Consider the following 23,831-nt stretch of genomic DNA (forward strand, 5'->3'; position numbering starts at 1 on the left):
AGAAGACGGGCGCTCGTCATAGGGTACAAGAACAAGGGAACTCTTAGTCATGAAGCTTACGCTTTTATGCCTTCTTCTAATTTGAGGGGTTTGGAAGGAGATGAGGTCACAAGTACGTTCTCTCCTAAATCCAACTTTCAAAAGCTGAAATTCTATATTTTTGAATTTACGAAGCATTAAAAGTTCAATTTAGCCTAAGAAGTACATTAATTCGCTCGAAAAGTTTTACTAAATGAGAACCAAAGAGTACAACGGAGGATGTAATATCACACCTCCGAAAAAAATAGTTGTCCTCAAAAAGAGCATTCTATGGGGATCATCTGACATTCTAGCAAATATTAGATCCTAGCTACCATAGTTCACTATCCTCTTTATTAGATCCAAAAGCCAGGCTATATTTGATTCCAGTTGATTATGAATTGTGGCTGTACGGATCAGAAGCTTCGTTCTTTCTGTTTTGCAGAAATTTTTGGAGAGATTTCTTCACGGATCCACATGGAGGAACAAGTATTTGAGATTGCAATGCAAGTGATACTGTTTCTTTGGAGGACCTTGATGTCATCCCTCCTTCCATTTCTCTAGTTGCAAACAAGATTATGGCTCTAACCTACACAAAATCAGAATTATGGTTTAATAATATATTCTCGACTTGATTCATATCGTAAGATTACGTGTTAGATTGTCTGATAAGGTGAGATTTATTGACATGTAATTGTATTAATAGGAAAATATGACAGTTGAAGAGGAATGCTTAATTTGGAAATGAAGTCTTCTGTTTTTTTCTTTTTCCTTTGGTACGTTCAAGAATATTTCCTTGGTCTCTCCTCATGCAAAACGTTTTTTTACTTCTTTTGATTAGGTGGGTAAGGAACACGTTTAAAATAATGTAAACACACCACACCAAACAGAACAGAGAAAATGAAAATGAGAAAAACAATAGTGATTTCCTGAATTCTGTTACTTTTCTAAATATTATGTTTTTCCATTGCCTTTTTGCAAAGCAACAACTAATAGTATATACTTACGTTCAAAATATTTTTATTTTATAATTTTAATAACCACCACACAACATATACAACGATAAGTTTTAAATACACACCCCTAATTACTTAATACACACTCCATACTTAATACACCACCCATTTAATTTCTCATTCTAATAATTTACTAAATACACAACCCAAAGTATCTAAAATACCCTTAATCTCAAAAATCATGAAATATCCTATTTTTTGACTATAGTAAGGTTACTATTTAATATGATTAGTATATTCTAGTATAATGACATTTTGTAAATGACCATTTTAATCGATTACTTGTGTTAGTTATTGAGAAATCCATAAATATTTATTATTGTTCCCTTTAAATAGGCATATAAATAGGCTTTGTGTTATTTGAGCTCTCATCCACCAAACATGCAAACACCATGTTAATCAAGTATAAAATTATGAGTTGAACATTCAACCAAAACTATACCCGTAGTTTCTCCATAGTGGAGGAACTAATAAATAGTTGTCATTAGAGGGGCCAAACAAATTAACAATTATAAAGTTTTTTCACCTGTGATGTTTTATATTAGAAAATAAATTGATTAATCATAACTCTTAGAACAAAAAAGGAAATTAACTAAAAAATGGGAGTAAAGCGATATGTTTTAAAAATATTTAATGCCATTGATTTTGAAATTCTAAATATTATGGTCTCTAACCTCATCTAATAATTACAATTTATTTAAGGAAAAATTAAATTAGATAGTTTCTAACTTTATTCTTGTATTAAATTGGGAGGCCATGTATATAAATTTGTTGTGTTTATCTAACTATTTATACATAAATAGAATAATATAAGGAAAATATGACTATTTTTTTCTTCTTCTAATGCATAGATGTCTGTTTTGGTCATTTAACTTACCTACAAAATCTAATTTGAAATATAAAATAATAGGGATGTGTATTAAGTGATTAGGGGTGTGTATTTAAAATTTCTCATATACAACAATAAGAAGTATCATATATTCATAAAACACGTGCACAAAGAAACATTTTAAAATACCTCATATTTAGAACCTATTATCTTTTATAGTAAATGTAATATCTTTTATAGTAAATGTAACAACATATTTTTTTGCATTACCTGAAGTTCCATGATATCGAAAACATAAACCCGCCCATCATAAAAAATGGTGATCGGTTCCTGGCTGGTCGGCTCATCCCTAAACATAACAAAATAAAAAGATCATATGAATTAATATCAAGTTCAATGGAAGTCAATCATTTTTTTGAAACATAATCTCGAACAATGCTCATGTATATTATTCTCAATAACGCATTGACATATCTTTGTATTGACGTATCTTTTTATGAATGCGTTATTTACGTGTGGTGATTGTGGTCACATCACACGAACACTCGAACCAATTGAAGATCGAAGAAGAAGAAAACCATCACCCGTACATACGCACGGAGTATGATGATGGACAGAGCATCTGAGTCAGATGATCTGGAAAACGGTAAACAGACCGGGGCTGGTGAACTTACATCAGAGCTTTCCGGTAAATCATCTGTGATAAAGAATCGACCGTCATCGGAGGAAGGCCGAGGTCCAACTCCTTCGAGCTGCATTTCTCCATTGCCATAGTCGCGAGAGAGAGAGAGAGAGAGAGAGAGTCAGTCTTTCATGGAAGATTCTACTTCTACCCTACAATGCTCCACTGAAACAAAGAATAAAGTGAGTGGAGAAGTATAGTCAAAAGTTAGCGAGACCTTTCGTGGGGTTTGTTTTATAAGGACGACCATGAAAGGTGAATATTTCGAATATCGTGCGGGCTGGGTTATTGGCCACGTTTAAAATGCGCTCTCGATCCACCTCTCGAACTACGAACACACCAGGAGAGTAGGGTCACTCCTCTTAGTTTTCAGTTTTTCACGCATTTATTAGATAAATGAATAAATATCTATTCTGGGGATTAATTACTTGTTGAATTTAACACGTGCTTTTTGTAACCAAAAAAAATTTAACACGTGCTTTTTCAAAATGGAATGTTTTCTAAGCTTTCTGAGGAGCTGCTTTACTGTTGCATCCAACAGATTCTTCCTTATGCATGGTTTACTTGAATTGCAAGAGATTAAAAACATAAAGGAACTTAAAGTTAGTATTTAACATAAAGAAACTGAAAGTTAGTATTAAATTTGAGTCATAAATAATGTGACTGATTGATTTTGAACATTTTTAATGGATATATGATAAACATTTAAGATTAAATTAATGCATGAATAGTACTAAGGTGGGAGACTTCATGATCTCAACTTCTCAAGTACAGGGGCAGCAACCTTGGCGTTAGTTTTTGTCAATGCTGGTAGCCGACTTCTACTCGCCATCTATGAGTCCAAGAAGTTTTACTCGATTTTTCGATACATTTTGTTCAAGAGGAGTCGTTGCGGTTTGCAAGGTGGGCATTGCTTCAGTCATACTTTGGTTGGCTTAGGTGGTGTCGAGGCCAGGGGCGGAACTAGGATTTGGAATTTAGGGGGTCCAAGACATTACATTAGTGTACAACATCGCAATGTCAATATTTAGCGGTACAATATTAAATTTAAAGTTTCGTGTATTCTTCTTTTAAAGAAAAATTATAAAAGAATATTTAATCATTAAATCAAGAAAAATTTAGATTTTATACACTCTCTAAACACCGAAATATACTAGAATTCATATAAATACTAGTGAAGAAAATATATAGCCGGATGAGTTTTCTTCAAAATTGTGATCATTTATTTTTTTTGAATCAAAACAGAAACCAATATATTGATCACAAACCAAAATGACCATTACATACTCTCCTGCTACCAATTAGGGATAGGCAAGAAGTTGTGCTAGTACCCACAGTAGTACATAGAAACTAGGGCACTCATTTGACATTAAATACATCGAAATAGCATAAATCTTCTTTCGGCACTACTGCAGAAGATTCGCTAAAAGCACAACAAAGTGCATAGCTCTCTAACAACAAGAGAATTATTGAAAATAGTTAGTTATTAACCTAGGGATCCCAAAACAAAATGAGTTAAAGCAAGAAGGAAAAATCCAACTAAATATAAGCCCAAAGCCCAAAGAACGGCTGAAACCCTAGACCCAACACACTTGGTCCAGCCCAGCCCCTTTTCCTCCTTGTGCAAAGCAGCCATGCCCCGGCCATCGCTGCCGCCACAATTAGCTGCAGGCAAACCTACCACTGCAACTCACCGCAGGTTGATCAACGCCACCATGACTCAAGGACACCAAGAAGACTCGCGAAGCCACATCGAGAAAAACCCGACCCCAAACAGATTTTAAGTCCCGGCCAAACTCGACGTCACCATCACCCCACTTGGAGAAGATATGGATCACGATCCAGTCACCCCTGCACTGCCCACTCATGCCTTGAATAGGTGTTCATGGTTGCCCCGCCGTAGAGCAATCTAGGAAAACCACGCCAAACTAAACCTGTCAAATCCACAGGTACAACAATCCAAAGGACCAAATACTATATTCCCTTCATCACCCATCCGACAGCATCACGACGTCAGTGAAGTGACGTCGGATCGCCATCAGACGAGAACGAGGTTGCAGAAGTCGACAGCTTCTTTAGGGTTTTTTCCATAGAGAGAGAGAAAAAACTTGTATAGTTGTATAGGTCACTCAAAATTGTGACCATTGTTTCAAATGGAGTAAATTATTATTTTTTACTTTAGCTTTTTTGATATATTGATTAATTACTTTACCTTTTTGGATTGGTTAAAGAGACCAAACATTATTACTGATTGACTTTTACATTCATAATATTGATTGGTTACGACTTACGAGAGAAGAGGGATCTAATGGTTGAATTAAGCCCATGTTTAAACATGCATCTATAAGACAAATTAATTACTTTAAGCAACTTCAACAGCTTTCCCCATATTTTAATTTTTCTCTATTTTAGGGGAAAATGACCATATTTTGCTCCAACAGAGTCCCTATAACTATCCCTATTTTAGGAAAAGTGAGGAAAGAGAAAACTAAATTCCCTATATTTACAGCAATCTCTAAAATTTTAAGGAAGAATTATGGAAATTTTAGAGATTGCTATAAAATAGGGGAATCTATTGGAGTTGGAAAAGAAAAATAGGCTAAAATTTTGACTTTTGCTTCTCTATAATACAAAAATTATAGGGAAGCTGTTTTTTTTTTTTGAGAACCTGTCAACTCAATTTTATTAATAATAAACAGAATAAAAATTACAATGGATAGATGTAGAAACTACATCAAAATATAAAATAACAAAAGAAATACTAGATGCAACAAAACATCGGAAATAAAACCCAACAAGGGTACGAAGGGATGCAATTAAGCATTTGATGAAGCACCAGACAGAGTCCGGGCAATGTAAAACGGGATCAATAGTATGGTCAACCATACTTCCACGCAAAGATATACGTCGAATAGAGGGTAACCTTCTATCAAAAGAACCGCCGGTAGTGTGACCGACCTTGCCTACTCCACGCAAAATAATGCGCTAAATAGAGAGCAATCTTCTACCTAAGTAACCAAAGAAGCAATGCCAACAGTTAGATAAATTTAGGGCCCAAAAGGAATCTCCCGGATCCCAAATACGAACCCAACCAGCTTTGGGCTCCTTCACCAGCTGCACAGGCCTAAGAATGAAGGCCCAGCCCAAGGTCCTCCTGGAGCAATCCAACAGAGCAGAGGCCCAAGTCCACAAGGATTTACTTTGGGCACCCACACCCTCTCTGGGCACCAGCCGTGCTCTCGGCCCCGACAGCTGCACCACCGCCCATCGCCGGAGAAAACACAGTCCGGTCCCACCACCGCGACTCCAGCCGCCTCGACCAGATGTATCGCAGTTCCAGCCCAAAGCCCAAACGCTGCTCCACTCAGATCTTCGCCTCCCTGACCTCGGCCCCGACCACTGCCTTCGTCGGAGCCTGACCATCTCGGCTCCATCTGATTGACACCAAACGCTGCCCTCCACGCCGATCTGCCATGTCACCGAGAACAGACTGAATATTGCGCCGCCATCACCTTCTACCAACCGCGCGTCCATCATTCGCCGGAAACAATCCGAACCCATTCTGCCGAGATCTGGGACGCACCAAGCGCCAGCAACACCAGACCTATCACCGTTTAAATCCAGTTTCAGCCGTGCCCTTCTTGGACGGAGAAGACTAACTCTCGGTGACATTCTGATCCAAGCAATCGGAGCAACCTCTTCTCCACCCAGATAAGAGCCATCACTAAAAGACAAAATCGGAGAATGCAAAGACGTTGCCTGCAAGAATGCGGGCCACGCCCGATGAGGGGACACGATATGAACCGTGCGCAAAGCCAACGGCGCCGAGATCGGTACCGGAAGGGTACTCTATCGATGATGGAGAAAGGTACAGAGAGGCCAAGAGCGGCGCTCTCCCAACCCTAGCAGAGCGCTAGGTATTTTCATTATTTTATAAATTTCCGAGAGAAATTTTACCCTTCAAACCTATTGATAGGTCCGCCTCTGGTCGGGGCGTCCATCTAGCTCGGTCCAGAGCCAGTGGCTGGTTAGATGATCAACATTAAGGTTGTGTTTGTTCTAGGGTCCTACTCATCAATTTGAGGTCGTTTTGAGCCATACAATGTTGATTTTGAGTTGGATCATGCCTAGTGATGTATTTTTAGTTTCTTTAGCGTTTCATCCCATTACTCTTTAGCTATTACTCGGCTAATAAAATGGTTAGTAACCCTTTTAAGGCATATAATGCCGTAATTTTGATACTTTCTTTTGGTGGGAGAGTTTCTAATGAGAATCACTAAAATGAAGATTTTATGAGAACTTTTTATTATACCCACTTTTCGATTACATTTTCGTAAATCAAAGATGTCTAGATATTCATTTGTAGATCATTTATGAAAACTTTCAACTAAATTGAAAATCGTTAAGGCATTCATAATCATGATTTATCATCTATGAACCTGAACGATTCAGGTTTGACAGATTTGGTTTGTGCATTGATTTGACTAGTTTAGTACCTTAACGATTAACAATTTGGAAGAAAATTTTCAAAAGTGAATTACTCATACATAAACATATAACGGTTGATTTAGCGTAATTTAATAAAAAAGTGAGTCTCGCAACCTTTGACTAAAAAGTATTCATAAAATCCTCATTTAGTGGTTCACATTAGAAACGCTCAATTCTTTGGTATCCGATTAATCACATTGACCAGAAAGCCCATCAACTCTAAATTAGAAATGTAACAAATGATATATGACAGAATATGTCATTTTTGGTCGTTTATGAGACAATATTTGATCTTATGGAACTTGCTCCACAAGCGTCCTTCTCATTTTTTCGGTTACATCAAACGTCCTTCTCAACACAAGAAGTCCTCGGCGGGCTAGAAATTTCCAACGTTAATCACAGAACATAATTTCTCGGAGGATAAGTTCCTTTCACTGAAGTGTGGGGCTATGGGCACATGAACATGTCTCTCTAGCCCCTTTCATATCACACATGTTTAAATAGCACGTGTTTGAAATCCTACCTTGCGAGCTAGCCAAGCATCATGATCATATCAATATCCATGTGGAAAAGGGAGTTGGAATCATTAACTGAGATGCTGTTGAGGGTTCTGCTCCATCTGAGTTTTCTTATCTGAACAAAAACTACTGCATGTGTCAGAAGTAACTTCTCCTAAAAGTACAAATCGTTTTTCGTAGAACTAATTTAGCAAAGAATGTACAACAAAGTTCCAGAGATACCAGAATTCGATCTCATATCGGATACGATCGATCCCTCAGCAAAACCATAACCACAGATTAGCGTAGATGGTTTATATATGCACATGCCATGTTAGCTTATATATTCCCCTGTATCTCACCAACCGTCCTAGAAATTAGATGCTTGTTTAATTTGGCTAATCCTAAACTCCACATAGCTAGCTAGTTATCAGCTTATAGTGATCACTGAGAAATTAGGGCAAAATTAGGTTTTAGTATGAAAAGGGTCAAGTCAGAGATGAAGTAGGAAAGTGCTCTGGCTAACGTTATCGATCTTGTTGGTTCTAGTTGAGTACTGACTACTGAGTTTGGGTGTATGTACTTTAATTTTTTTTAATTTTATTTTTATTTTTTGAGTTTGATAAAAAAAAAAAAAAACTATTCTGTTTCTCCTTCTCGAGTCTCGACTTAATGTTGCTTCCCATATAGTTGTGTTCTATCTTATATTGGTTAAAACATTTAGTCTCTTGGTTTAAAAGTTTATTCTCTTGGTGTCTCTACACTCTCATAATTTTTTTCAGAAATCAAACACCGTGTCCTTGTGAGAGAACATGCACTACTATTATTTTTTGGATTAATTTCAGTTTATCCCCCTGAGGTTTAGGGGTGTCGTCATGTCACCCCCTCTACTCTCAATTTTAAATTTTTATCCCCTGAGCTTTTCAATTTTTCTCAACCGTGTCCATTTCGTCCAAATTGGCCGTTAAGTTCGACAATTGGGCCCACTTTAAGGGCTAAAAGGGTCATTTGAAGACAAAAAAAACCTCGACCAAAAGAAAAAAAAATTCTGCTTCTTCCTCCTCTCCCCAACGATCTGAACCTCATCAATGTGGCCTTCCTCTTCTCATCTTCATCGTTCAAACCACTCTCCACCTCTTATGCCCTTGAGGGAATGGGATGCCGGGGTACATACTCGCCGTACTTGATTCTGACCTTGTTGGTGTTCTCGGTCGAGAAGAGCATGAGAATGTTGAGGGAGAGAGAGGCGGAAGTGGTCGGGCTCGATTCGCCATCTAGATTGGGTGAGTTGATGCCCATTTATTGGATAACGAATTGGTGGAATTAGAGAAGCGATTTGAGTCGACACAACAAGCGAAATCGAGCATCAGATTGTCCGATCGAAACATCATTGAATTGGTCCAAAAGCTTCACAACCTCTACATGGCTTCGGTTCGGATTTGTTCGTGACCGAATTGGAAATCGAAGGTGATGACGGCGATGATATCGGGGTCAAATTCCAATTCGGGGCTAGGGTTTGGGGTGGAGTCAAATTCTCAGGGCTCCGGCTCTGAATTCGGTGACTTTCTAGCTCCATAAGGGCTTCGAGTTGTTGGGTTGGAGTCCGATTCGGATTCGGATAACGATGAATTCAAAAGTGGAGGTAGAAGAGCGGCGGAGGTTACCAGGAGAATGATGAGGTTCTCAGCGACGACGCCGTTTCGGACTTCGAGCAGGACGAGGAGGTTCTCAACGACGACGCCGGCGAGCCCAATTTCTCGCCTGACCTCTAGCTCTTCATCGGAAACCTTCTCCTCAATGTTGAGATGGTTGAGGTATGGTTTTGTTTTTCATTTGAAATTTTGCATCTTTTTCTGAATTGAATGGAGATAAATTGTGGGTTCAATGTTTTTTTTTGGGATTCGGGTTTGTGACCATGTCGAGTGCTCAGGAAGTAGAAGCAGCTGCTCGACAGTTCAATGGCTATGTGAGTCATCATTTTGTGTCTATGATTTGTGTGTGTATATGTGAGAAGGTGAAAAAAATTGTTTGAGATTTGAGAAAGTTGCATTGGTGTTTGAGACTCGTTCAAGATTTGTTAACCAGAAAAGTTAGTGTTGAAGCTTAGTGAGAGCTTATCTTAAGGTTACTGTGGTAGCTCTGGTATTGACCCACAGTTCGATGTATTTTTGGCATGGTTGTTGTTTGTATGTTATTAGATATTTTGGAGCGAAGATGAGTTGGAGATGATGGTAATGGGTTTCCTGGGATCAGATTATGGGAGGTTGAGGAAGCTGAGGGGAAGAAGAAGAAGAAGAATGATTTTTTATTTTTGTTTTTTTTTTCTTTTTCTTGAAATGACCCTTTTAGCCCTTAAAGTGGGCCCCATTGTCGAACTTAACCGCCAATTTAGACAGAATGGACACGGTTGAGGAAAATTGAAAAACTCAGGAGGTAAAAATTTAAAATTGAGAGTAGAGGGGGTGACATGACGACACCCCCAAACCTCAGGGGGGTAAACTGAAATTAATCCTTATTTTTTTCACAGAATACCTATTTATATAAAGAACAATGCAATAACCAAACCGCAAATTTTCATATTGTTATTGTTTCAAGGCAATAACTAAATCAGACTAATAATTAGACAGGAATTCTACTTGATAAACATAGTAAATCAAATTCTAATTAAGGCCTAGTTAAATTGGCATGGGAAAGAAGATAGCAACCACTAACAGTTAGATAGAAAATTCTTCATAGAGCAGTTTCATGAGAAAAGAAAAACAAAGATATAATTTGAAAAAAGAGATCTTTGAAAAAAGATCCGTAATAATTTGAGCTTACCTGGTGGCTTTATACATACTGGAGATGTTATTGCTGTCTTTTATGCCACATTGCCATATGAGTGCCGGCAGTAGTAGCATAGATTCTTGATCCATTTTGTCTCATGCTTTGACTCTTTATGCACAAGAGGTTGTTTCCCTGTAGATTTATCCGCCTAGATGCCGTCTTGATATTCTTGATGGAGATTCAATTTGACCTATGTGAATGTAGTACATTGTAAACAACAAACCCGGGATACTACCAGAATTCATATATGTGCCTTAGTCCTCTTTATGATAGACCAGCACAAACATGTCAAACTGAAATACTGGAGTTGTGCAACTGAAAACACAACTCATACACAAGTCAGTAGTCATACAGAAATTAGAAAATGAGTTCCAAGGAGGGAGCTAATAAGCCTCATGTTATTTGTATTCCTATTCCTGTTCAAAGCCATATAAAGGCAATGCTTAAATTAGCAAAACTCCTCCACCATAAAGGATTTCACATAACCTTTGTCAACACAGAGTTCAACCACAAACGCTTTCTCAAATCTCTAGGACCGAACTCTTTAGATGGCTTACCTGACTTTCAGTTCAAGACCATTCCAGATGGTCTTCCTGTTTCAAATGAGGATGCCACCCAAGACATCAGTTTGCTTGGTGAATCCATCATGAAAAATTTCCTAGCTCCATTTCGTGACCTCGTCATTAAACTCAATAACAATGTCACTGCAGCAACTTCCACCAATATTAGTAGTCCTCCAGTGACTTGCATTGCTTCAGATGGTCTCATGCTGTTCGCAACCAAAGTTGCTGAAGAACTTGGAATCCCTATTGCACTATTGTTTCCTTTTGCAGCATGCGCCTTCATGGGCTATAAACAATATCCCGCTCTAGTTGAAAAAGGTCTTGCACCACTCAAAGGTATTGAAATATATAGTTGACTATACATGGAAGCATGTAATGTTTTAAGTTCGTTATATATTTCTTCTTTTCTAAAATGTGCACGCAGATGAAAGACTCTTAGAAAAAAAATTAAATGAAACTAACAAGTCATTTATATGATCGAGTACTTTGATTATAGGATCAGTAAAGGTCTCAGATCTATTTAGATTAAATTTCTTATTATATTCAGTTGCTAATTAGTCTTGAGAGTCATTCTAAAAAGAAAAAAGAAAAAAAAAATAGTCTTGAGAGTAGTTCTAATAAGGGTGACCCCTTGGGAATTCCTCATAACTATTAAAGGCTAGCTTGGTTCAAGTATCTCAAGATTCACAAGCTATAAAGTTCATTAGTGCAACAAATGTGATCACTTTGCTCTAGCTAAAATTGCTGTGCCAACTTCCAACAGATGAGAGCTGTTTGACGAATGGGTTTCTGGACAAGCTAATAGATTGGATTCCAGGAATGAAAGGTATCCGCTTAAAAGATCTACCAACCGAGTTTCGAACTACGAATCCCAGTGACCTCATTTTCAATGGCATTCTTGATGTAATGGGTAGCCTTCATAGAGCTTCAGCAGTTGTTCTTCACACATTTGACGCATTGGAGCCAGATGTTTTGGATGCTCTCTCTAGCACTACATCTATGCTCCCACCAGTTTATGCCATTGGCCCTCTGCAATTACTTCTCAATCAAATACAAGAAGACCCTTTGAAGCCTATAGGATACAGCCTATGGAAAGAAGAAACTGAGTGCCTACAATGGCTAAACAATAAGGCACCAAACTCAGTTGTTTATGTGAATTTTGGAAGCATAGTGGTCATGACACCACAACAGCTTGTAGAGTTTGGTTGGGGACTTGCGACTACCACGCTTCCATTCTTGTGGGTAATAAGACCTGATTTGGTTGTTGGTGAATCAGCAGTTTTACCACCAGAGTTTTTAGCTGAAACTAAAGAAAGAGGTCTAATTACAAGCTGGTGCCCTCAAGAACAAGTCCTTAACCATCCATCAGTTGGAGGATTTTTAACACACAGCGGTTGGAATTCAACCATCGAGAGTTTGTGTGCAGGAGTACCTATGCTATCTCTGCCATTCTTTGCGGAGCAGCAAACAAATTGTTACTATACTTGCAAGGAATGGGGCATTGGCCTGGAGATTAACAATGATGTCAAGAGAGATGAAGTGAAGAAGCTTGTTAGAGAGTTAATGGAAAGAGAGAAGGGTAAAGAAATGAAAAATAAGGTCATGGAGTGGAAGAAACTAGCAGAAGAAGCCACTGCTCCACATGGTTCGTCATCCAAAAACTTGGACAATTTAGTGAAACGGTTGCAAGTGAGAAAAACTAGCTAGATAAAATGCATAAGAACCTTCTTAACTTTGTTTATCTGATTGAGAAAGATATATGTCTACCAGGAAGAAACTGGCCCAAGGAGCCAGAAGTCCCCATCTTTCTTCATCCACAATCTAAGACAATTTAGTGAATCAAATGACTACTAAGAAAAATATAGACAGTATCTCCGTAAGAATGTTGCCAACATTTTTGTCGGGGCTGTGAATTTATTTTTATTGTTGGTTTATTGTTGGGTAAGTCGTAATAACTAGGGGCACTGCCTATAACGCCCATTGCCGCCGTAAACAAGCAAAGATGTACTGAACCTTTTACTATATATGCAGTTCTGTTTGCTCTAAATTGGTTCTAAACATGACAGTCAGTTGCAAAGAAAATTACGATGGTAACAAAATATTTCAGCTATAGATAAGAACTTTATACCAATAACCAAATAAGAAAGTGATAGATAGAGAAGGCTAGGTCATCATACCATAACAGAAATGACATCAATGTCTGGTTTTGAAATTCAGAGGAGAATTCTCTAGTTCAGAATTCTTTGGATTCATGCTTGCTCAATAGCCAAGGGTGACAATAAGCTCTCATAAGTGTATTTTTCAGGTTGGATACCTGGAAGGCTGGAATTAATTCGGTGATGGGATGTTCGTCGAGCCGTGTAACCCCTAAGACGAAGCCCAAGCTGAACACGAAATTAAAGATAGAAAGTAGGCCTGGGCACGGGCCGGGACCGCGTGTCAATTAGCTAGGCCCGGGACCAAGCCCATTTATTTCGGGCCAGGCTCAAATAAAGATTTTCAGTTATAGGGACCGTGAAGGACCGGACCAAATAGGCCCGGGCCGGTCCTGTCGGGTTTTCGGGCCCAACCGAAGAGAATAACATCCATTCATAGCTTCTTCAAATCCTTGTACCCAGAAACAACAAATTGGAATTAGATAACCCCAAATGGCCAAATCAACATGGTTGACCCAGATCAGAAGCTACCCAGTTTGAGAGAGAGAGAGACTTACTGAGACTTTCGGGGAGGTACCACCGTACTAGAGAATTGTCGATTGACCCGGATTTGATGTCGTACAATACTGTGATCAAAGCATTTTGCAAGATGGGTTCCAGCCCTCAGCTGCTTCGGGTTAGTGATCGAAGAAGGCTTGGGGTTTCAAAATGGAAAACTGAAAGGGATTGGTTTTTCAGTTAGTTATCGAAGAAGGGCAGAATGGATTGTTGCTGGGTTTATGAAAATTAGATTTCTCGATCGAATTCGAAATCTGGAAAGCTAGAAGGAGTAGAAATTGATTGACTGATGAGGGATTCGACTAGGTTCGAGGCTTCGACTGGGTTCGAGACTTCGAGGCTTCGACTGGGATCGACTGATTGCGACTGGGTTCGAGTCTTCGACTGGGTTCGACTGGGTTCGAAGAACTGAGGTCAAGCCGACAAGACTCGTGTTTGGGAAAGGGTCGAGGTCTCGGGGATGGCTGCGAAAGTTTGCGTCTGAATGTTGACTGAAGTCACCACAAAGACAGGCTGAAATTAGGGTTATATTTAATCGGGCTTATCTTCGGGCTTTGGGGATTATGGACACCAAGGCCCGGGACCGGCCCGTTTAAACGCAAATGGTCCGGGCTTTTTTTTTTTGGTCTATTTTTTCCTCAAAGCTCGACCTGGACCTGACGGTCCGGATCAATCCGGTCCGGGGTTTTCAGGCTTTCGGGCTAAAATGCCCAGCCCTAATAGAAAGGGATGGGATTACTCTGTCTGCTTCTTCTTTTTGTTTTGTTTTGTTTTTGGGTGTGGCTATTGTCACCCTACCACCCTACCATTTTTGTTTTGCTCATTACACCCTACATTTAATTTCAATTATGAAATTTACTTATTTAACCCATTTCTCTTTCCAAGAATATACTTATATAACATATCCAATTAAAAAATAAATATTTTTAACAAAAATCTCTCATTTAATTTATACCAATAAAAAATATATTAAAGTTTCCTAATAAAATCATAATCTAATTTACTTCCATTTTTCTTAATTTTTTCCTTTCAATTTCAATGTTCTCTATGTCAATCCATGTAAAAATATTAGTAAATTTACAACTATGAGCAATAAAGAAGAGATTGATTTTTTCGGAGTTTTAAATTTTTTATTTTTGGTGTTCACAAAAGGTATTGCAAAGATTTTGATGAAGTTAACACAATGGTTTTGTCAATTGAATAACGAATTAACTATGAGGAGGCAATAAAAAGACAAAAAAAAATAGTAATAAATTCAAATTTGGGTGGAGAAGATAAAAATTAATGTTATCCAATGAGAAATTAAGTAGTTTTTATATTTAATTAATGGGAAAATTTCGTAAACAGTACATCAAGTAAATGCCACTAATAATTCTTATACATAAAGTTCCAAACCAATCATTTCGGTACACGAAATCTGAAACTCGACCCACTATCAGTACACGACGTCAATGACACCGTTAATTTGACACCAAAATGTCTATTATGCCCTCAGTTTTTTTTTTCCTTCGTTTTTATCTCTTTCTTCTTCCTTCTTCCAGCTCCACGAAACCCACCTCTGTTCTTCATGTGAGAAGAAGCCCGATGTCACACCCCGAATTTTGAATAAAGATATTCGAATCCGAAATGCGAAAAACTTAACCAATTGCCCAAAAATCACTTAGAAACTTTTTCAAATAACTCTGAGCAACAACAAACGTTAATAAAGACTCGATCATTTAAGTCGAATATCACATCAACAAGTGTATACAAAACTCGAGAGATCTAATATACAATGTACACGCTCACAAGGAGCATACCAAAAACAGCAGTACGCTAACAAAATAGGTTATGAACCTAACACTGCTGCACTCCACACCCTCATACTCAGCCCAGGTGGTCCTCAACTGCAGGAATAACCGCTACACCATAGAATAGTGCACCAGGATTGAACAAAACAAACCCGGTAAGCTTTTCAGCCCGTATTAGTAAACTCAATTAAAATGACTCACGTCACTCATGCTTATAATTTCTCAACTCGTGAGATAATTAAAGCAACAATATTTAATTCCACAAAACACAACCAAACATCAAGTTCATATCATATCATATCATCTCAACGACAAATCACACTCACTTCCCCTCAACATAAAGCATTTGTCAAAACGATAACCTCACAACTCATTCACAACTCACTACAAGTCTCAAACCGCAACCGCACTTACAATTGAATTAAGTAAAATCAGTAATCCCTGTATAGAAACTTAGTTCAGGAGATCACATTAAAAACAAACAATAGAAATCATATAAATCCCTGCATAGAGTTTAGTTCAGGAATTTACATTAAAACAAACAATACAAAAAGCGGTAATCCCTGCATATAACTTACTTCAGGAGATTACATTAAAACAAACAATTCAAAAGACAGTAATCCCTGCATATAACTTAGTTCAAGAGATTACATAAAATTCAACAATTAGAAGGAAAAGGAAAATAAATGAAGAAGTCAAACAACGTCGATGATCACCCATCAACACTAAAGCCGATGATCACCCATCAACTCCAAATAAATCATCCCACAACATAACTCGTTTCCAAAACTCGACATCATTACCCCTTAAGGTAACATACATCACATAAGTGATAAAAATCATATTAACACAACTCACCCATAATATATGAAAATCAAGTCCCTCTTGGACAATAAAAGAAAGAACCCACCCGAACTCTCTTTTAAAAACACGTGTACTCATGGGCCTCAAGTGACCCAACGCGTCACTCCCATGCAGTACGTACTCATGGGCCTCAAGAAACCCAACGCGTCACTCCCATGCAGTACAAAGGCAGACAAACTAGAGCTCTAACTGATCGTAACCACTAACCCGGCCAAAGGTGTGGTTCCCGATATACGTGCCTCAGTCACCACTGTGACACCAGATCCGTAGATTCGAAAACAGTCACAACTGTGACACCAGATCCGTAGATCCGAAAATATTTATAAAGTCCCTCACAACTCAACACATCACACTCAACACAAGATACTCTTTAACACAATCACCTCAATCAATCACATGATATATTGCATTCCCGAAAAGAGTAAATGCACAATTAATAATGCGAATAATTCCCAAATCATACGCATATCACAATGTCACGCCATCCATATATATATTCCACGTAAATATATATATACGTAATCATTCACGCAAGAATGACCACTAATACCAACTATAGTTTTATAAATTATACTTCTCGAAATCATTTTATATCAAAACATTGTTTTAACTTACCCATGAACCGTTGTCGATCAAGTTCATATATTTTTAAAAAATAATTTGTTTCGAAAATGATTTCTCATGTTAACAATAAAATATACTAAAATAAAACATAACTAATTTATCAACCGAAACACCGTGAGATTTACTCACCTCTAATCCAGCTGCGTCTTCTCAACAGCCCAAAAACAACAATCCGTAATCGTCCACCTATCGATCCGTCAATCACCTAATCAAACACGATCCTAACTTAGTCCACGAATCGAAAACGATTATAATTCGAACTCCATTTACCCTAAAATTCTGAAAGTAATCCCGATTGAGACAAAACTTCATCCGAGACCACTCAAGGTCTCCGGAATAATTATACGATCCAAATACCAAAACTACAAGTCAATCAGACGACCGAATCCTTACGGATCAAGCATCGATTGAACCGAAAAACCCTAAAACGTTAATGTTCATAACTAAATCATGCGATCTCCAAAATAACCCTCTAATATATCAAAACGACCGTATCGATGCGTAGATAAATAAAATGAAAACATAACACATTTTAGAGGTCCGACGCGCCACCACGCGCCGCCACAAGCGGTGGTTCAGATTGTGGTCAACCACGGCGGTCAACGCCGAATCAACCACCTCCGATGCCAAAGTCATCAACTACAAACTTGTTCAAAATGAAGGGATGATCAACTTTCATACCTGGAGCTAAGCGAGAAGAGGTCTAGATCGCCCTAGATCAAGCTTGGAAGTTGGATTACTCTCGTGCGTCTGATCAGATCCTAGATCGAATCAGGGACGTCGAAAACTTCAAACCTTGATCTTTCGCTCCACACTCAAAATCATGATGCAAGGCCTATATGGGGATGATCAGCAAGAAGAGGCAATCCCAGAACCGTGAAGAAATCGGCCGGGAAGTCGCCGGAGATCGGAAACCGGTCGGGTCCCGATCGTACAACTGAGGGCCTTCGATCTCCCTCTGAGGTGTTCCACCAGTGAAACCAACACCAGGGATCGACGACGGAGGCTTAGGCGCGTCTGTCCAAGCCAGGTCCGCCGCTGCTAGTGGCCGGAAAACGGAGATGGGTCCGGGTCGGGTCACTGTCGGGTCGCACGGAGTGAGGAGAGAGAATAGAGAGAATTTGGGGAAGAAAATGGAAATTTCAGAAGTTTTGGGATTTATGAAAAAAACTCGGATTTTCTTATATTTATATAAATTTCCCCAAATTTCAATCGTTCATAACTTTCTCATACGAACTCCGATTTCCACGTTCCACATGCCCACGAACTCGTATCGACACGCTCTACGACTTTCGTGAAGAAAGTTTTCAAAGAAACCCAACGAATAAAAAGTCAACCCTTGCGACACCCGAGCTCACCCACTTCGAAACCCACCTCTGTTCTTTAGTTTTCCTTTCTTTCTTTCTGATTTTTCTTCATCTATTCGATTCCTCCTTCCTCAGATCCCTCTCTCTCTCTCTCTTTCTTGCTGTGGATCCGGAAGAAGGAAGAAGAAAGAGATAAAAACGAAGGAAAAAAAAAAAAAGAACAGAAAAAAAAATTATTAAAAAAAAAACTGAGGGCATAATAGACATTTTGGTGTCAAATTAACGGTGTCATTGACGTCGTGTACTAATAGTGGGTCGAGTTTCAGATTTCGTGGACCAAAATGATTGGTTTGGAACTTTATGTATAAGAATTATTAGTGGCATTTACTTGGTGTACTGTTTGTGAAATTTTCCCTTAATAAAATATCAAACAATTCATTCTCTCAACCTTGTTATCTTTGACGTATGTAAATTGTGAAAGAACAGCATGAAGAACACCCCGCTGCCTGCCAATTTTATTGTATGTGCCCCTACACTTTGTGTACAACCAATTGTCCCAAGACAGATCAAGACAGAATGCTAGTAACTCTATAAAACCCTGCATTTGTTCAACTGTAAACACATACATACTCATACACGAAAATACAAAAGCTAAAATGAGTTCCAAGGAAGTAGCTAGTAGGCCTCATATTGTATGTGTTCCAATTCCATTTCAAAGCCATATAGCAATGCTTAAATTTGCAAAACTCCTACACCATAGAGGTTTTCATATAACCTTTGTCAACACAGAGTTCAATCACAGACGCTTTCTAAAATCTCTAGGACCCAACTCCCTGGATGGCTTGCCTGATTTTCAGTTCGAAACCATTCCAGATGGCCTTCCAACTTCGGATGAAGATACACTACAGCAAAATCAGTTTTTTACGGCGCACATTTGACGTGCGCCGTAAAAGACTATCATTTACGACACACATCTCATGTGTGCCGTCAGAATGTCTTTATTTAGGTCATTCACGGCATGCATGTTATGTGTGCCGTAAATTTAGTTATATATTAACGACGTACACAATATGTGTGCCGTAAATGAGTTATTTTACTAGTTTTTTACGACTTACTTTTCATGCAGGTCGTAAATGAGTTATAATGTATTAATTTTTTTTTTTTTGGATCAAAGTATATTAAATTTATTTTCTTTTGTTTTGATTGAAAAAAGAGAAACAAAACGGAGGGATCTGATTTCAATCTTCCTTCTTCCGAGATCGGCGTAAATGGTTGCAATTGATTTCATCTCAGAGGCCATAGACTCTGACTCGGCGACTCGGTGGTGGTTCACCGTTCACTCCCTTACCGCCTCTCTCTTTTTCCGGCGACCTCTGCTCTCTCCCAAACCTCTCTCCGTCCGCGAAAGATCGGCGTCCGATTCAAGCATTTCCTTCCTCAATGGATCTTGTCTCTCACTCGGATTCAAAACATCGTCGGATCTTGTATCTCACTCGCAGCGATTTGTGCATAGCTCGACCTCCATGGCCATCAGAGGCGTCGATTTCAAGTGGTCAGTACCTTTCTTCTTGCTCCGCCTAGGTTAACTGTATCCTTTATTAGGGTTTCGATTTTAATCTCTACAATTCGTTTTTAGTTTCGGATTATCTGTTTGTGTGGTTTTCCTTTATAGGATTTCTGATAGAGTAATTGTTGTACAGTCGCCAACAAATGAATCACTCAGGCGGTGCCGATTCTCGTCGCCGGAAAACGACGTTGTACAGGCGCCAGACTCACCGACTTCCGTCCAGTCCACTTCAGCACTGGAAGCTTCACGACCGGAGCCTCCGAGGCCTCTGCTCGGAAGCTCGCCGTCGGGCTCTGGCAGCTGTGCTTCAGCGAAGTTTCATGGGGTACAGAGCTCAATTCTGGTTCTGATGATCATCTTCGAGCTCATCTTGAGGTAATTCTAATTCAATTTTGATAATTTTGGTGTAAGTTTCGATTTTTTAATTCAATTATGTGTTGGCATTGTGATTATATGGATAGGTTCAATGTTTGTTGTACAGATCTTGTTATATGAAACCGATAGCGATTGTTGATGTTTGTTGATAATGGGCTGGCAGCTGGAATGGGTTTGTAAGTCCATTTCTTTGTGAGTGTATATCTTTGCACTTGCTTAATTTTCTTATATAGAAATAACAAGAATGTAATGACACTATCAATTACCCTCTAACTGGGTTTCGTTTGAAGTAGTTGCATGTTAGAATTTTCAATGTATCGTGGATTTAGCTGTGGTTTTCAATATTGGGCATGATAGAGTTTGATTACAAAGATTTGGGGGGGGGGGGGGGGGGGGGGGGGAGAGAGCCCTTAATGGTCCAAGAAATTTCTATGCAACTCACCTCAGATTCTTATTATTTTGCCACTTTCTTGATAGTCCAAGTAACAGTCATCTTTTTCTTGATTGCCACTTTCTGATCTTTTGGAATTATACTGCTTTATGCATGTGAATGATGGTGGGCTGCTGTTTCATGATATATACGATTCCTCTTCAAGCATACTTTGAGATAGAAAAGAAATGTAGTTAATAAAGTCACCAAGTCAGAAGTTATCCATGGAATAATTCTGTGCTCGGTCCACTAAAGTGAAGAGCCATTATGTTCTGAGGTTAGTGAACTAATGCAGCACACCCCGAAACACATACCCAGTTTTATGAGTAGGTGCTGTTTAAATCGAGTTTACAGTTTCATGGTTTTGTAAGAGAGACATAGGCCAAGTGGGGTAAGCCACATCTTAGGCTGATAATATATAGTCATAAATTACGGAGACTGGCCTTTGGAGCCTTATTGATTAAAAGTTTATCAATTTCCTTTGTGCTCTCAGTCATGCGTACTTTAGGCTTGTGGAATCATGTTTAACTATTGCAATAAGCATTAAAGTTCTGGCCACTCTCATCATGTAATGTATATATAGGATATCAGTCTTTGGTTAGACAGTCTAATACGTTGTGACGTTAGCTGGTTAAGGAGGATTATTGATGATGTGAAGCAATGCTTGAGACTGTTCTTGTGATTGATAAGGAAACAACATAATACTCTCTGGTAACATGACATTAAGTACACTGTGAGTAGCTGAGTATTCTGTGCTTTGCATCAACGAGTAATATTTTGATATACATGACAACACCATTTTTTATTTTCTTCAGCTTAGTTTCTGATGCTTCTTTTGAGCCAACTCTTAAGTTTCTTGCTTCTTCTCTTTTTACCCATCGTGTTTTGTTTCAATACTAGTTCTTTATGGACAATTTGTTCTTTATGAACAATTTGTTTTTGTCTTTAAACAAATTTGTTCTTTATGGTCAATTTGTTTTTGATTTTCTTCAGCTTAGTTTCTGATGCTTCTTTTGAGCCAACTATTAAGTTTCTTGCTTCTTCTCTTTTTACCCATCGTGTTTTGTTTCAATACTAGTTCTTTACGGACAATTTGTTTTTGTCTTTAAACCTTGTAATTCATTGCAACAGGTTCTGAATCCCAGACAGCAGCACCTTTGGCTGGAGATTCTGCTCAAGCTTTCTTCTCAAGTTCAAAGGCTTCAACAACTTTGGGAGGAAAAGCTTCTGAACAACCCCCACGAACACCAGTATCCAAAGAAGAGATCGAGGCTATTTTGGTTTGTAGAATTTTTTTGCCTTGTATTGCAATATTCTATTCGTGGTTTTATTTATTAACTTTCCTTGGATCAAATTCTTCAGCCCTAATGCCTGCCTCTTCACTGGCCACCCTTTGACATGCAACTAGTAGTTTACATAGGTGAAAGTGATGAGATGCATCATAGTCTTTTTCTCTTACTAAATTATCGCACTAGAATTCTCATTAATGATAATTTTTTGGTGTTGTGAAAGTGGTGGGAAGCATGAGTTTCACCAATTCATGCCTGTAAGTTCATTTCACTTTATAGGTTAGGAGGAAATTCCTTCGAACTGGTCAAGCGACGAGTATTGTACGGACGAGAAGTATGTTATATGATTAGTGATTCATTGGGATCTGTCAAGTCTCAAGTTACTGAAACAGGCACACTGACTAGATGTTGCTCTAGAAATAATGCAGTAGGCTATATGTGTTTAAACTTGTTTTAGTCCCTTACTAGTTTAAAAATGCTTCTTTTCTGATAAATTTTTCGAACTGATTGATTAGCATATAGGATAATCTGATGGGAAATGGAATTGATTTTTCAGTCTGAAGTTTTTGCCGTTGCATTTCATTTTTCAATCGGATAGGATAATCTAAATCTTTCTCACTGCTCTTTCTTTAACTATCGATGGTGGTCATGTTTCATGGTTTATTTGCTTTTGTGATGATGGGTTGTTGGTGGATTTTGTATTACTTTGATCTGATACATCCGTGATTGTTTTGGTTGGTTTGCAAACCCAGTCTTCATGCTTTCTCTGTTGGAGTATTTCCTTGTCTGTAGATGATCTTGTTGTTTGTCTTGTTTGAATTGTGGATTGATGGAGTTGCAATGGATAATTCTGGAGATCTATAATCAGTTCCTAAAGTTTCAAGAGTCGTGCTTTCTTTTGATGGCCTGTTCTGGTCAATTGCCAAATGTGATAGATGGAGAATCTAATAAGCGAATTTGGTTTGATGAGGTTTTACGTTGATGTGCTTTCATTTTAGCAGAGATATGGACTGATTGAAGAGCCCACTTTACTAATGTTTGTCATTGCTCGTCTTTGTAGGCTCTATGATGTACGACTTCTTTATGGGAAATGGTTGGCATGTGGCATCATATCAAGCTATCATCAGCCCCTGCAAGTACTCATGTAATCAATCTGAAGACAATTCTAATCTAGCTAGCATGTTCTATATTTGAAAACCAGTTTAATTATACTATGATTTTGTAATATGAAGTTAATTGATATAATTTATTATATGAATGCTTTTGTTTACTATGGTTGAATGAAAGGATTTAATTGAAAGTATTGTCTATTAAAAGAGTAAATGAAGATATCTTTTACGACACGCAAAATGGTATTTTACGACACAATCAAAGACTCAAAGTTGTAAAATATCTTTCACGGCGTACAAAAGAGTTTTACGACGTGCAAAAAATGTTTTTTTACGGCGCACATTTCGTGTGCCACAAGAGAAATTTGTCTTTTACGACATGGTTTTTTACGACACGTTTCTTTGTGTCGTAAAATTGTCTTTTACGGTGCACATTGTGTGTCGTAAAAGACTAATTTTGTTGTTGTGATACCTCCCAAGATGTCGTTGAGCTTTGTGATTCAGTCAGGAAAAATTTCTTGGCTTCATTTCGCAACCTCCTTGCAAAGATAAATGACACTGCAAGTAGTTCAACCAAAACATGTAACCCTCCGGTGACTCGCATCGTTTCAGATGGATGGATGCCATTCACCTTAACAGCTGCGGAAGAAAATGGCATCCCTGTCACACTCTTCTTTACTATTGCTGCATGTAGCTTCATGGGATTCGCACAATTCCCAACTTTGGTAAAAAAAGGACTTGCACCACTCAAAGGTGATCCATCAAAGAATCATAGAAGCAGTTTTCATAGTATTTCCCTGTTTTTTCACACACACACACACACATATAAATGTTTTATTTAAT

At 38.3% G+C, this 23,831-nt stretch overlaps 2 protein-coding genes, 1 long non-coding RNA gene and 1 pseudogene across 4 annotated transcripts; 3 read left to right on the forward strand and 1 right to left on the reverse strand.

Annotated features, from left to right (window-relative positions):
* Positions 1-202: 202 nt before the first annotated feature.
* LOC133743269 (uncharacterized) lies at positions 203-2,761 on the reverse strand. The gene is made up of 3 exons (XM_062171139.1): positions 2,538-2,761; positions 2,134-2,212; positions 203-607 (listed from the first exon to the last, which is right to left on the reverse strand). The coding sequence occupies exons 1-3, from the start codon at positions 2,633-2,635 to the stop codon at positions 413-415; spliced, it is 372 nt and encodes a 123-aa protein (XP_062027123.1). The 5' UTR covers positions 2,636-2,761; the 3' UTR covers positions 203-412.
* Positions 2,762-8,267: 5,506 nt separating this feature from the next.
* Positions 8,268-12,912, forward strand: LOC133725797 (7-deoxyloganetin glucosyltransferase-like). The gene is made up of 3 exons (XM_062153180.1): positions 8,268-9,344; positions 9,461-11,255; positions 11,683-12,912. The coding sequence occupies exons 2-3, from the start codon at positions 10,721-10,723 to the stop codon at positions 12,624-12,626; spliced, it is 1,479 nt and encodes a 492-aa protein (XP_062009164.1). The 5' UTR covers positions 8,268-9,344; positions 9,461-10,720; the 3' UTR covers positions 12,627-12,912.
* A 5,962-nt stretch (positions 12,913-18,874) lies between these two features.
* The window catches only part of LOC133725798 (7-deoxyloganetin glucosyltransferase-like), a 43,544-nt pseudogene continuing 38,587 nt past the window's right edge, over positions 18,875-23,831 (forward strand).
* On the forward strand, positions 19,432-23,187 carry LOC133725799 (uncharacterized). 2 transcript variants are annotated; one of them, XR_009854557.1, is made up of 5 exons: positions 19,432-19,770; positions 19,919-20,160; positions 20,267-20,336; positions 21,722-22,849; positions 22,940-23,187. It is a non-coding gene; the product is annotated as an uncharacterized LOC133725799 (long non-coding RNA). The 2 variants fall into 2 exon arrangements; XR_009854556.1 differs by having other exon boundaries at positions 21,722-21,870.

Source organism: Rosa rugosa, chromosome 1, assembly GCF_958449725.1.
Source record: "Rosa rugosa chromosome 1, drRosRugo1.1, whole genome shotgun sequence".
Taxonomy (NCBI): domain Eukaryota; kingdom Viridiplantae; phylum Streptophyta; class Magnoliopsida; order Rosales; family Rosaceae; genus Rosa; species Rosa rugosa.